General features: G+C 34.9%; 1 protein-coding gene across 1 annotated transcript in view; it reads left to right on the top strand.

The window, feature by feature from the left end:
- Window positions 1-13264, top strand: part of NCAM2 (neural cell adhesion molecule 2) — a 311529-nt gene that overhangs the window by 187541 nt on the left and 110724 nt on the right. Inside the window, exon 8 of the mRNA XM_032988334.2 lies at window positions 4215-4360. Coding sequence (XP_032844225.1) covers window positions 4215-4360 — 146 coding nt within the window. The remainder of the gene's footprint in view (window positions 1-4214; window positions 4361-13264) is intronic.

Genomic DNA, 13264 nt, shown 5'->3' with positions numbered 1-13264 from the left:
ATACTATTTAATAAATATATGGAAACTCTTAATTTAAATTCACTGACATCTCTAGAAAGGAAATCCCATGGACCTGTGTATGGAACTATATGTGCCTGCACATCCCAGATACTATGAAGTATACCAACTGCAACTTCACAAAGTACAATTCATCAATTAAAGATACAGTGTCAAAAGTTCATAGAGTTTCTATATTCCATCTTCATACCTCTTACATCCTTACCTGGTTGGAACATCTCTTCTTTTTAAAATAAACATTACACAATCTGTGAAGCCAGTGATGCCAGTTCTCAGAAGACAAGTCTTAAAACTTTTTGAATGTGAAGTAGTAATACCCTATTAACATGTACAAAGACTCAGGTTTATCGTGAACTAGGTCAAGCCAACACTTCATATTGGTGTATGTGCAAATCCTTACTATGTCAGGAATCAAATGTCAGGAATCTGTTACTTAGATATTTCCTTGTTGGGCTCTAGCTTGTTTATGAAATTCAGATTGTACCAGCAGTTTCCATGACAGGGTTGCAGTTTTACTACATGATTCAGCTGTGACTGTGCAGGAAGATAGCATAAGAATATGATTCCTCATGTGTCATCTTAATCAAGAGATCCTGTCAGGCAGCAATGCAGACATATACTAAGTACTCTCACCAGTAAATCCCTGTTTGTATTAATAACAAGATGTTTAAAGCAGTTATTTTGATGAGATACAATCAGAACTATCTCAAGCTTTATATATGTGCTGTTTCCCAAGTCTGATGAAACTCTTTTGTCAAAGATATGGGTAGAACTCTGTGAATTCAATAAATTATGTACCTTTTCCAATAAATCAGTTTAAGCAACAAATCTAAAATATCAGATTGCTATCCATGTTGTTCTTAAGCTTTTGGAGGAGGCTATAGGTGCACAGCAATGAGCTTAGCCCTTGTCTGAGACAAATCCAGAAGAGACCAAGGAAAGAATCTGAAATAGACTTGTTTATTGTGGAAGCGTTAGAAAACAACATCAACCTTCTTTGCTAAGAGAGCAAACTTTCCAACCAGTAAATGTTGTTTCTTTGTCACCATCACACTGTCAATAATTTAAAAATGCATGTCTAGTAATAAGCAGTTCCTTACCTTCCAAATAAAATAATTTTAATGAGATTTAGGCATAACTTCTTTCTATATTCAATCCCTCTTTCATTTCAGTCAGGTCATTCAGTCTGCAATTTTTTAAGTACATTATAATACAAATATTTCAATATTTTTGACTGAAGAAATCAACAAAGATCTGGAGGCTTCCTGGATTTACATTCAAAGAGCCAGGATTTTAATTTGTTTCATATTTTCTAGAGCATGGCAAGCAAATAGCAATTCAGTTTGAAAATGACCGTATCAATTTAGAAACAACAGTTAAGGAATTGGGGGTGGGAGAAACTAATTGATTCAGTATTTCTGTCAAGACTAGTCTTGGCATTCTCAAATAAATTGTTATTTGCATGTACACTAAAGTATTTTAATATTTTTCAGTGTCCAAAATGTCATAAAGAAATTAGTCAAACAGTATAAAAACTTCTATTCAATAGCAAATTAGGACTTGAGACCAACAAAAAATGAAGCAATTAATTAATATCCCCTATATGATCTCTCTTCTTCTTACTAGTAATAACTGTCAGCTAGATATATTTGATGATTAAACAGCACTTATTGCTTTAAATGTCAGCTGCTTATGTCTAAAATGTCACGCTAAAACTTTTTGTCTTGCAGTGATCCATTTGAAGAAGGCCTTAAAGAAATTTAGAATATAAGTGTAAGATTAAAAATTAGAATATCTTTTATAAGTTTTAGAACATGCATTATTGTGAGCAAGGTCATACTGTTTGTCATGTTGTCTATGACAAAGTCTTGTTCTGGTAGTAATCTGGTGGAAATAATGTAATTCCAAATTTGCAAACTTCTGACAAACTACTATGTATGATGCTTTTTTTAATGAGTGGTATATCTGCCATAGCTCTTCCCTTGTTCCCTGGAATGATATTATATCAAAGGAAAGAAAGGAAAGAACAGATTATATAGTAGCCAGGAGACATGGCTAGAGAAATAAACTACCTAAGTACTGCAGTAATGTATTTCATAGGCATTTGTATGATCCTGAAAGTGAGAGTAATAACTGAACTTATTTTAAAGCTCAGTATAGTTATCTTCTATCTCAAATTCTTTTTTGTATTTCTTTCAACTGACATCTCTTGTTATATCACTGAGGAGAGTTTCAGCTTTTCTCAGCCAAATTGATGTCCTGCTGTAATGCTTTGCTTACTACCTTCTACTGCATCCAATAAAGCTGGATCCAGTTGACATTTCGAGGCCCTGATCACTCAGGTCACATCACCCTGCAAATGATGTCACTTACCATAGTTTATATCTTAATGAATCAAGATATTAGTTCAGTGTTTTGTTAGGTAAAGTATTACTTGTTTCTCATCTGTACGCAATAAATAGTAAAGGGTGAACAGGCAGTAGACAAGAAACAGAAGGAATATGGAGATAAGGAAAGAGAAGTGAGACCAAGAATGGAGTGGTTGCAACGGATAAAAGAGAATTAGGTGATATATCTGGATACAGCAAGTTTGAACCTGGTTTTATTATTTTTCTTGTTGGTGCTGAATGCAGGAGCATCTGTGAGACAATAGTCATAAATTAAATAGTGGTCATAAAATGAAAAAGGACACTAGACATAAGGAAAACATTCTTCACCATGAGGACAGCCAGGCAATGCAACAGGCTGGTGAGAAGGGCTGTGTGCTCTCTGTTCTTGGCATTTTTCAAGATAATGCACAACAAATCCCTGAGCAATCTGGCCTGAACAGGGTCTGTTGACCCTGTCTTGATAAGATTGGTCAAATTGACCTTTTGGAGTCCCCTCCAACCTGAATGATTCTCCTTCCCCTTTTTCATCCACTAACATAAGCCAACACTAAGTTAGTAACCCCATTAGAAAATAGGTTACCTCTGTTTATTTTCTGCTTCATATAGAATATACTATAGTAGTGCTTCTTCAAAAGCAAAATACAGAAAAGCTACATAGTATATACATTATTTTCAACAAATGTACTTAATAGTGACAGTCAATGTTGAGAGCTGCCAAAATGTAACTTAATTCACTTACAAAATGTAAACTTGATTCACTGCTTTTGAATGTAAACATATTAAATCATGCTCTTATTACATGATTACATGCTAGGTTTTCCAGTGGAATTAGTGTCTCATTGAATATGTAAAGTGGATAGGTTCAGTGAAATTTATTAATGATTATATATGAGTGAATATATAGGACCAAGACATTTTTTATGAAGATACTTGAATGCCATGGAAGAGAGTAATATTCTATGCATGGTTCTACAACAGAGTTCTTGTGTGACATTTTGTGGATAAGTCCTCTAAATAACTGTTCGCATGTAACCAGAAATTGTATTCCATATGTAAATAACCTGACAAGGTACAGTGTAGTTTGAGAGCTGTAGTTGCTGTGTACTTGTGGCTATAAAGGGGAACAATATGAAGAATGCAGAAAATATCTCTATTTTTTTTAATGTATCTTACCACCAATTTACTCAGTAAGTAAGGATGAATAGCTTTGTATCAGAGAACTTTTCACTTCTTAATCGTGTTAATACCACTACAGTGTTTGTTATCAGAGTATTTTGTTATATTCAGTAATTTGTGTAAGGCAGCTAGATACTGATAAAGATCAAAGTCTAAGAATATTAATAATTATTTTTTTCTAAATAATTTGAAGTCAAACACATATTGTCATAGAATCAAAGAATTCATGAATTCGGAAGACGCCTCTGGACCATCTAGTCCAACCCGCTGCTCAGAGCAAGGTCAGCCAGAGGAGGTATCTCAGGGCCATGTCTAGCTGGGTTTTGAATATCTTCAAGGATGGAGACTCCACAGTCTCCTGGACAGCTTGTTCTGCTGCTCAGTCACCCTCTCAGTGGGTGTGTCAGCCATATTGAGCCAGGAGTCCAGGTCATCAGTTATACAGAAATGATTGTTGTGCAGCTTAAAGTCAGAAAAGTTGGTTGCTCCTATAGATGGTAGCATTAAACTTTTACTTAATTGCAAATAAAAAATTACGAATATGTTTTAACAAAAGAAGTAGTTTAAAAGCTAGATTTTGACATGACATTATTTGTGCAGGATGATTAATGTAATTTGTATTTTTAACAGTACAGCCTCAAATAATACAACTTAAAAATGAAACCACGTTTGAGAATGGGAAAGCCACACTCATCTGTGAAGCAGAAGGAGAACCTATCCCAGAGATTACTTGGAAAAGGGCCATTGATGGAATAACTTTTTCTGAAGGTGACAAGGTAAATCAGCCTTTAATGTCTAAAATATCTTAAGATGTATTCTCTGGCTAATCTTCTTTTTGTAAGCAGTAAATTAATTTAGGGATAGATTAATTCTAGATTCCTCTGGAATTGGAAGGAATTGCCACTTTCCAAAGTAACAAGAGAGACATGAAGATTCTAAATTTTAAATTAAAAAAAAAAAAACCAAAACAACAACAACAAAAAACCCACCCGACCAATGAAAGTTACTGAAAGGTCATTCATCTCATCATGCCTAAATTTTCATACATAATCCCTACTAAGGGTTTCAATTTAATCTTGATTATAATGGCTGCCCATAGGCCTTCTTGGCTGTAGTTGGACTCTGTCCAGTATTTCTCAAAATGGAGTGGAGCTTACAGAAATCTAACATAAAAAATTCTGAATACATTGGAGTTCTTCATTTCCCACTTTTGATTTTTTTCCTGTTTTTCTTATATTTTTCCTCACACAGAGCAAGTAGTCTATGACTACAAATTGAACCTCTTTTCCCATTTTGTTTTCCCATTTTCCTGTTTTATTGCAAAAGTAAGTTGAGTAGAGAAAGATTCCAGTATGACATTGTTATTAAAAAAGTCAGGTACTATGGGAACAAGAGCTGTCAATAAATGGAATGGTGAAAGCAAAAGGGAACATTATTCCTAACTATGCAGGTAACAAGCTGTTTCTACAGAGCTCTTTTTCCTTTTCCTTTTCTTAAACAATTTTCTTTCAGTATTTGAACAATTATTTGCTTCTTAATTTCCTTACATAAACTACAACATTTCTCTGTGCTGGTTGAAGTATGGGATACTATCCATCTAGCTAATTCAGAATCTTTACTTCACATAAACAAATAGAAAATACAATCTTCTTGCAGTTGTTTGCATATTTATAGCTGTTGCTTAAAAAACAAGTGACAAACCAATACAGCAATGATGCCACTGAGGGAATTAGATACATAGTAAGTTACTTAGTTTATAAGGTATTTCTGTATATTAAGGAATTATGTACTTTCATTATTTGTGTTCTGAAGGAGAATGTCTGGTCTGGTCTAGTCTCTGACTTGACCTTTCCTGGAGTTGAGGCAGTTTATTTGAGGCCCTGTCTACCATTTTCCTGCTATGGGATTTGCATTTTGGAGCAACGTAATGACATTTATATCATAGGGGTTTTTTCCTAATAATTGTGCATTAAAACAAAGCACTTTATCTCTTCCTTAAATGTTTCAAGTCAAAGGTCATCTTTCTGACCCACAGAGACTACAGGATTCAAAGGTTATAAATGTAGCTTTTCACTTCTGTTTGGAATGTTCTTAATATAACTTTGTCATATCAGAAATTGAAAATTGAAGCAAATCACAGAAATGAGCTAAAAAATGTTGGTGCATTTGAATCCAGAAATTTATCCAGTGCATATGTAGGACTCTGTTATATTTCTACTTCAAACTGCAGGTGATTAAACTGTCTAGACATATTACTGTAGCATTCTCTGAACTGTGGTGCAACTGAATAATACTGACAACCAAACTAAAACCTATATTCACTTTCTACTAGTGTGATGACATACTGTATGTGGAAGATAAAAAGAATGAGAATAAATACAGTTATATGTTCTCCTTTTGTTCTTGCCAATGGAAGAACTGTATGTGTATTGCTCATGGGAAAGTTTTTGCTGAATGTTGACTAAATGTTCTGTAATACTGTATATGTTCTTGAGCTATAAAATATGTTGCTGCATTTGCCATGTGGTGCTCCATGTCTAGGATACCAAAGCCTGGGCTTGTGCTTTCCTACTGGAAGTGAATAAATCATTGAATAATTGTTGAATAATACAGCAATGTTTTACACACAGAAAAAATAAAAGGTGAACTGAAGAAAATGGGGGGGGGGGGGGGGGGGGGCAGTTGTAGCACAGTCTTAAATTGAAATTATTATTATATGTGATAACTTTTGAAGTAATGATGAATCACCAGACGTACTTGCACCAACATAAAAATTATCATCTACATTTACTGAATTCATCTTCTGATTTTTTTACCACTTTTAAATCATTTTTTGGTATAAACTGCACTTTATCCAACATTTTAGTTGAATTAGGAGTATCTTTAGGGGATATTTTTTTTCTTTAGAAGATGGAAGAACTGCTCTAACTATAATAATAACATGATGGTTAAAAAACTCAGAAATTGTTGTTGTTCTTTTTTAATTATTACTTTCAGTATGTAGCTCCTCAGTCCCATTATTCTTTTTTGCTAAAGTACAAGCATACCTCATGTGGATAAGGAGGAAGGCTGAATGTGAGATCATTCTTAGTCTGCATGGATTCAGAATGTTTTCTTTCAAATGATAGATCTTATAACCAGGACACAGGCTTTTCTGAGTTTTGAAATTATTTTGTCCAAAAGAATGGAAAATATGCACCAAAGTCATAGATCAAAGAAATACTCCTGCTGGGCTTACGGAGAATAATGTTAATGAGTAAGAGGCCTATAATTATCTCTTAGGAAAATATAGCTTTGATAAAGGATTTTCAGCACATCAGAAGTGTGTATTTGAAAGTTGAAGCCAAGTGAGTTCAAACCAGAAGCAAAGAAGCCTCTTCCTCTTTCCCTTTATCAGTTAGTCTTTGGAAGAATCTATCACACAGTTTGTGGTCCCTCTTTCATTGAGAATTTGAAATAAAGGGTTCTTTCCCCTTCCTCTGACCTCTCTTGAAAGTTTAAATGGAAACTTTTCTGGGAGGTCACATTAGATGACCTCTGTAATCCTTTTATGGCTTTATAACCCATAAATACATGAGACTGGGTAAGCCTAAGTAAATGAATGATTATGTGTGACAGAAGGTGTTTGGCTCACTCTTAAAGATTTGAAAATGGAAATGGAGGTTTAGTCCAAGACCAGAGCTTCATCTGCTGTTGCAATGTCAAGCCAGAACTCTCTGCATGGTGCATGTACTCTGTTTCTGTGCTTCTAGTCCCTGACTCCCAGCATTGCATGCCCTTTCACTAACGTGCCAACCTGGTCATGCCTTTTTCAGCTGCGATTTGAAATGGCATGTTCCTGCAGACCTCTGTGCATCCAGCGGGCCTGGCCCTTTTCCCAGTAAAAAGAGGAGGGAGGAAAAGAGTTGCTTTTTGTAGAACAGAAGGAAGGATGGTGTTTGGATTTGATTTGCTCTAATCACTTATAAAGTGGATTTTGGACATGCACATACATATTGACGTACATCCCTGAAGGAATGCATATACTGATTTCTCTGACACAAAAATGTCATTTATTCCTGTGCATACTGCAGAAGTGTGAGGGCAGAGTTCCATGCTCTACTTTCCTTGTATCTAATTCTAGCAGAAATATGAAAGCTGACCAATGTTGTTTGTAATTACCATTTCAAGCCCTGTTTTGGAATACAAATGATAATAACAGATGGGACTTGATTTGAGACAGTAGCTCCACTGTGTGCAGCATGTGTCCAAAGAGACAAACTTTACCCTGAAGAATTTAATGTAAACATGTAAAATGAATGAAAGAATTAAGTGCAGAGAGGTTCCAGTCCATCTGTATCTGATACTCAGTTTTGATAATGCCTCATGTATGGGGTAAGTGGTTAACAAAGAAACAAACAACCAACAACAAAACCAAAACCAAAACAAAACAAAAAAAAAAAAAAAAAAAAAAAAAAAAGAGAGAATTTAGAGAGAATTTGCAGCTTGGGTATTGGGTTTAAGATATGCAATGATATGTATTTTGTATATATTTGATACAGATTCACCAAATGTCTTTGAAATACCTTACACTATTCTTCTTGTATCCACAAGTAAAAAAATCTCTGATTTTTCACCTTATAATGAAGACTACAGAGATAGCTTGAGTTCTGCTTCCTTCCATCTATCTACCATTGCAATAATAATCTGAGTGTCCTGTGCAATTTCCTGTGACATTGTTTCTGAATATTGCAGAGCTCAGACCAATAATTAAATTCTTGCCCAAGTTTGAATTCTCTATATATTGACATGCAAATCATAACTATTTGCAGCTTGTAGAGTTTTTCATAGTTTTCATGATCAGGCAATAGGGAAAGGTAAAGAATTTGGGGTTTGTTTTGTCTTTTTATTTGAAAGGTCAACTCTGCTTTTTCCCCAAGTCTGTTAACTCCACTTCAGCTATTACAAATGTTAATAAAAATAATCTGAAAAGTTTTTTACTCCCTGTACATGCTCTTGTCACTGCACAAAAAGAAGCAGTGCTACAGTGTCAGTGACTTGTGTTGCCTTTCTTTTTCAGATAGTAATGAGTGCTCTGTTACATTCTTGCTCATTAAGGATCAGGTCTTTATTTGAAATGAATCACCTAGAAGGATGAAACATAGATGTATCTAGGGTATTTTAATTGTAATTTAATCTTAGGAACTTTTATTATTTGAATAGTTGGAAAGACATAAGGGGCAAGTCTCCTTGCCTTATTGAAGAGAATTGTTATAACCTGTTTCACCTACCTGTTGTGTGAACAGCTTCTACTTACAATATCACAGAATATTTTTGCTGTTGTAATATTAGCACATGCCAGCAGGCCAGAACAGTGTATGTAGCCAGCTGCAATTGTGTTTGATTATGCAACTGAGACATTTTGAAAACAATTCAATGAGGGATCAAAGATTTTTTTATTTTGTTTTTAACCCCAGAATGACTCATGGTGGGCTTTGCATTTTCAGACTATGAAATAGAATAGTGAGAATATTGTGACTAGAAGGAGAAGATAAATAAATGGACTTGGGAGTTAGTAGAAAGCAGGAGGATGTCCTTAAATGTTAAGTAATTAGTGCTGTTGAGAATATTCAGATTTATACCCTGTGACATATGAAAGACATGGAGCACATATGAGCACTGAATAGTATACTCTTACCAGTCATCTGATTCGTAGAAACATGCATATGTTTCGGGGCTCCTTCATCTTCTCTATGGCATGTCTAGCTACACTAATATGGACTTGGGACAAGCTCTTCAATTAACAAGAGTTAAAAATAGAGTGTACAGTTTTGGGAGATGACAGTATTTTAGTAGTGAGATTGATTTTGGAGGGCTAAGATTATATGCAGTTAGAAGTAAAGAGCAGTTTTCCTGGGTGAGCCGAGTAAGCATTACAGTAGGAAAGCTACAAGCCAGCATGGATATTTCAAAGTCCTTAAATTGCCTGGTCACTCAGCTGAATTCCACACACTCCTTTAGGTAACAATATCTGCAGTGATATGTAAATAAAGCCAAAACTGAAGCTAGAAATTATTCTGATGTACCATAGCCTTTTCCCCAGTGCAGGTTTGGTTGGTGGTTATATTGACAACTCAATGCTAAATCTCAGCTGCATGGTCAGCGGGCCCTTCAGATTTATTCCTCTCTTGGGAGAGAAATTAAATGCTCTGTTACCCAGAGCAGACATACATGGCTTTACATACACATATCCCTATATGCTATCAAGTTGCATGGATGACTGCCTTAGTATCACATTAGCTCAGACTTCTCTCATTTCTGCAATTTTTTCCTTTCAGTAAAACTTCAAGGTAACTTTCCACTGGGACAGAATTGAGTAAGCAGACAAAGTTGATGATTATTTAAAGAAGACAGCCAAAAAAAAAAAAATAAAATTTAATAACTCTTCTGTATTAAAAGCTTAAACCCCCTAGGGAAAGAAGAATGTTTATTTAGGAACATTACTAATTCAATCACTTGTTTAACATGATACCTTAAATTAAGTACAAAATTTTTGTCCATTCTGTAAATGGATAATACTATTTCTACCTAATTCATATTTCAAGCTTAAAAATTCTCTCCCATTTAATCTATTTGCTTATGTATTACCTATGGACCAAGTAGAGATTTTTGGGTACTTTCTGTGGATTGTGGTGTTTCATTTACTGGATGAAATAAAGGTTTGGAAATGGCATTTCTTTCCCTTCCAATATTAGTTTTTTCCATTTAGTCATCACTGATAATATACTGTCTGTTACACTGATGAAGACTGAAATTATCAGGGAACTTTTTATGGACCAACAATTCCTACAATACCAGTGCAGCTTGGACTTCAGTATTCGTTCATTCCTTCCACTGTGCAAAAGATTGTTTCATGAACTTGTGCCTAACTAACAGTTGTATTATTTGCTAATGGTTTAATAACTTTCAAATAGCTGTTACTTGTCAGATAAAATAGAGATCCTGCATGCGATGATACATTGAGTGATACAGCCACACTTTATAGACTGGAGACATTTGGTAGTGTTCACAGATGCACTTCTCCAGAGACATCGGAAATGTAACATTTTCTGCATAACATGGAAACTCATAGGAAATGAGCACAGTTGATTTCACAATCATCAGTATAATGCTGGTAAAACATATTTACAGTATTAAAACCTGTCAGCAGTTTTCCTGACCTGAAAAGCAATTTGAATCCCCTTTTATGTTAGGAGAAAATAAGTATTTTGACTTTTGGCAAAACCAGGATGAAAGCAAGTGGCCTGGATTCTGTTCTTCAATCTGTTGTTTGTTTTGTTTAACAAATTATCTAAACTCTGTGTAATAATGAGTTCTCAATAACTTATTAATGTCCTTAGTATGCTGTTAAAAAAAACCACATATTCCTATCACATTTTCACTGTACCATCTCCCTGTGTGCATCTACTCGTACACTATCTTCCTATTAATACCAGTTCTCAGATTTCAAACACAGTCAAATTATGGCAGTTCAACATGACAAAGCTGATGGACCAATATATGTCTGCCATCTGCGACAGTTAAGAGGCTGTGCAACCTAACTAAAAGCATAATGCAAGAGTGTTATTTTTTTGCATTGGGAAAGTGAAGACTGTTTGCACCATCCCTTATTGATGGCTTCTGAAATTCAGCAAACAGTATTTCATAGAACTGCACAACTGAATCATAGGTCCGAGCTCTGATTCATGGTCAAAATAACCCCCATCTATGCATGGTTTCAACCCGTGTTATTAAAATTTCTAAATGTTGCAATAGCATAAATAATGGTATCAACAGGAAGAAGTTTTTTGTGTTTCTATAAATTTATGCTTGTACAAGTTGTGACATTTATGCTAAAGGTCAATGAATTGATAACATGTGGCAATCTACCTTACTGCGAACTGGCCATCTAACATCTAGGTAGCTGATAGGGAATGTTAAAGCCCTCAGAGCTATATTATTTGGTAAAAATTGATTGTATTAACATAGTACACTATAAATGTTCCTCTTCTTAAGATAGTATACGAAAGTGGATATTTAATATAGAAATTTGCATTAAGCATACAGTTTTGTGAATATTTAGAGTTCCAAAATGAGTAAATACCTTTTTGCCATCACATTTCATAAGCTTTCCAACTTGTTTCAGACTCTAGTAGCAGGACATTTTTCCATAATAGGTTCCACACAGTTTAACTGATAGGTTCAGCATAATTTTGTATTTATATCCGTACGTATAAATTTAGAAATGTAAATACAGAAATGCTATTGGATGATACAAATTAAATAAAATAACTTGAAAACAAATAGTTTTATGCCCTTTCAGATATGCCCAGGTTAGCTCATTTTCTCCATTTTGTTTGCTACGGCAATAATTTCCTGCTGTTTCTTCAGTTGCAGAAATCCCTACATAATTATTTGGGTTAGTGAGCAAAGACGCTTTGATCTGTGAGATCTTGATCTGTGTCCTTCTGCAGACAATTCCCCTGCTCCTCATGACTCAAGTTATGCATTTCTGGCTTTCTGTGCCTTTCCTTCCCCTAAGCCTTGTTGCTTATATATCCCCCCCGTAGGGCTCCACCTCATCCCAGTTTTTAGATAGACTTTCTATCTGTTGTGTAACCATAGAAATTTTAATAAAATATATCACCTTTCCAGAAAACTGGAGAGGATTCCAAGCTGCATACAACTACTGAACACACCAGTAAGAGAAACTCAAATGGTGATCCCCTTTTTTCTTTTCCCTGCAAAGAAAGCACTTGTTCTGCTCTGTGTTACGTAACTGCATCCCTTCACCACATAAGTTATTCCTGCAACCTAAGCTAAACTGTGTCATGGTTTGGACCTCAATTCAGTGAAATTTAAATGACTGTATATATCAATGCATTAAGCTCAGTCTCTGATTCTTGAAGTAGTTGTCATTTTAAAAGTTATTTTATATTCCTACAGAAGAGTTTTGTGAGCAAGAGGGGCATCGCAACCCATATTTACCCACAACTCTGTTATTGTTCCACATAATGTTTTATCAGTTTAAACGAAATAAGCAATTACTCGTAATCCAGTTACAATGATATGAACACTTTAATCCAAGTTATCTAAGTAATACAGGGGGAAAAATTTAAAAGTACAGTTAAAATTGTTATACAAAAGCTTCCTAGTTTTCATTGTTATATTCATCTTTCCAGTACTTCCTGAGACCTGAGGTTGACAGTACTTATTTTCCTTTTTAAAAAAAAAAAAAAAAATAAAAAAAGGGAGAGAAGTGTTGACAAAGCATGAGCACCCTAAATTCTTCTCCATATAAATGACTTAACCTTCCACCCCAACCCCTTAAAAAGAAACCTAACCAAAATCATAATTACTTCCCTGCCTTGGGTCAACTTGAAGTTATTTTTGTCCATTTTGTACAGCAGTCAATACACATGCTTTGTCTTTATAGATTTTCAGCTGCAGGTTATTTTGGTTCCACTCCACCCCTTTCTTTTTTTCCTGTTTCACCTGTTAATTATTAAAGTTACAGAACTGCCTCCTCCAGTCCCAAGTAAGATAAAGAACTAGTGTTTGTTACTTAGACCTTTGCCATATGTGGTACTTGGCACAGAGCTAAGCAGAAACAAATTTGGGTAGTTACCTCATGACTAGGGACTTGGAATCATAAAGCAGAC

The sequence above is a fragment of the Tyto alba genome, unplaced genomic scaffold (genome assembly GCF_018691265.1).
Source record: "Tyto alba isolate M040663 unplaced genomic scaffold, T.alba_DEE_v4.0 Super-Scaffold_14, whole genome shotgun sequence".
In the NCBI taxonomy this organism is placed as follows: domain Eukaryota; kingdom Metazoa; phylum Chordata; class Aves; order Strigiformes; family Tytonidae; genus Tyto; species Tyto alba.
This window is presented reverse-complemented; position numbering and strand designations above follow the sequence as displayed.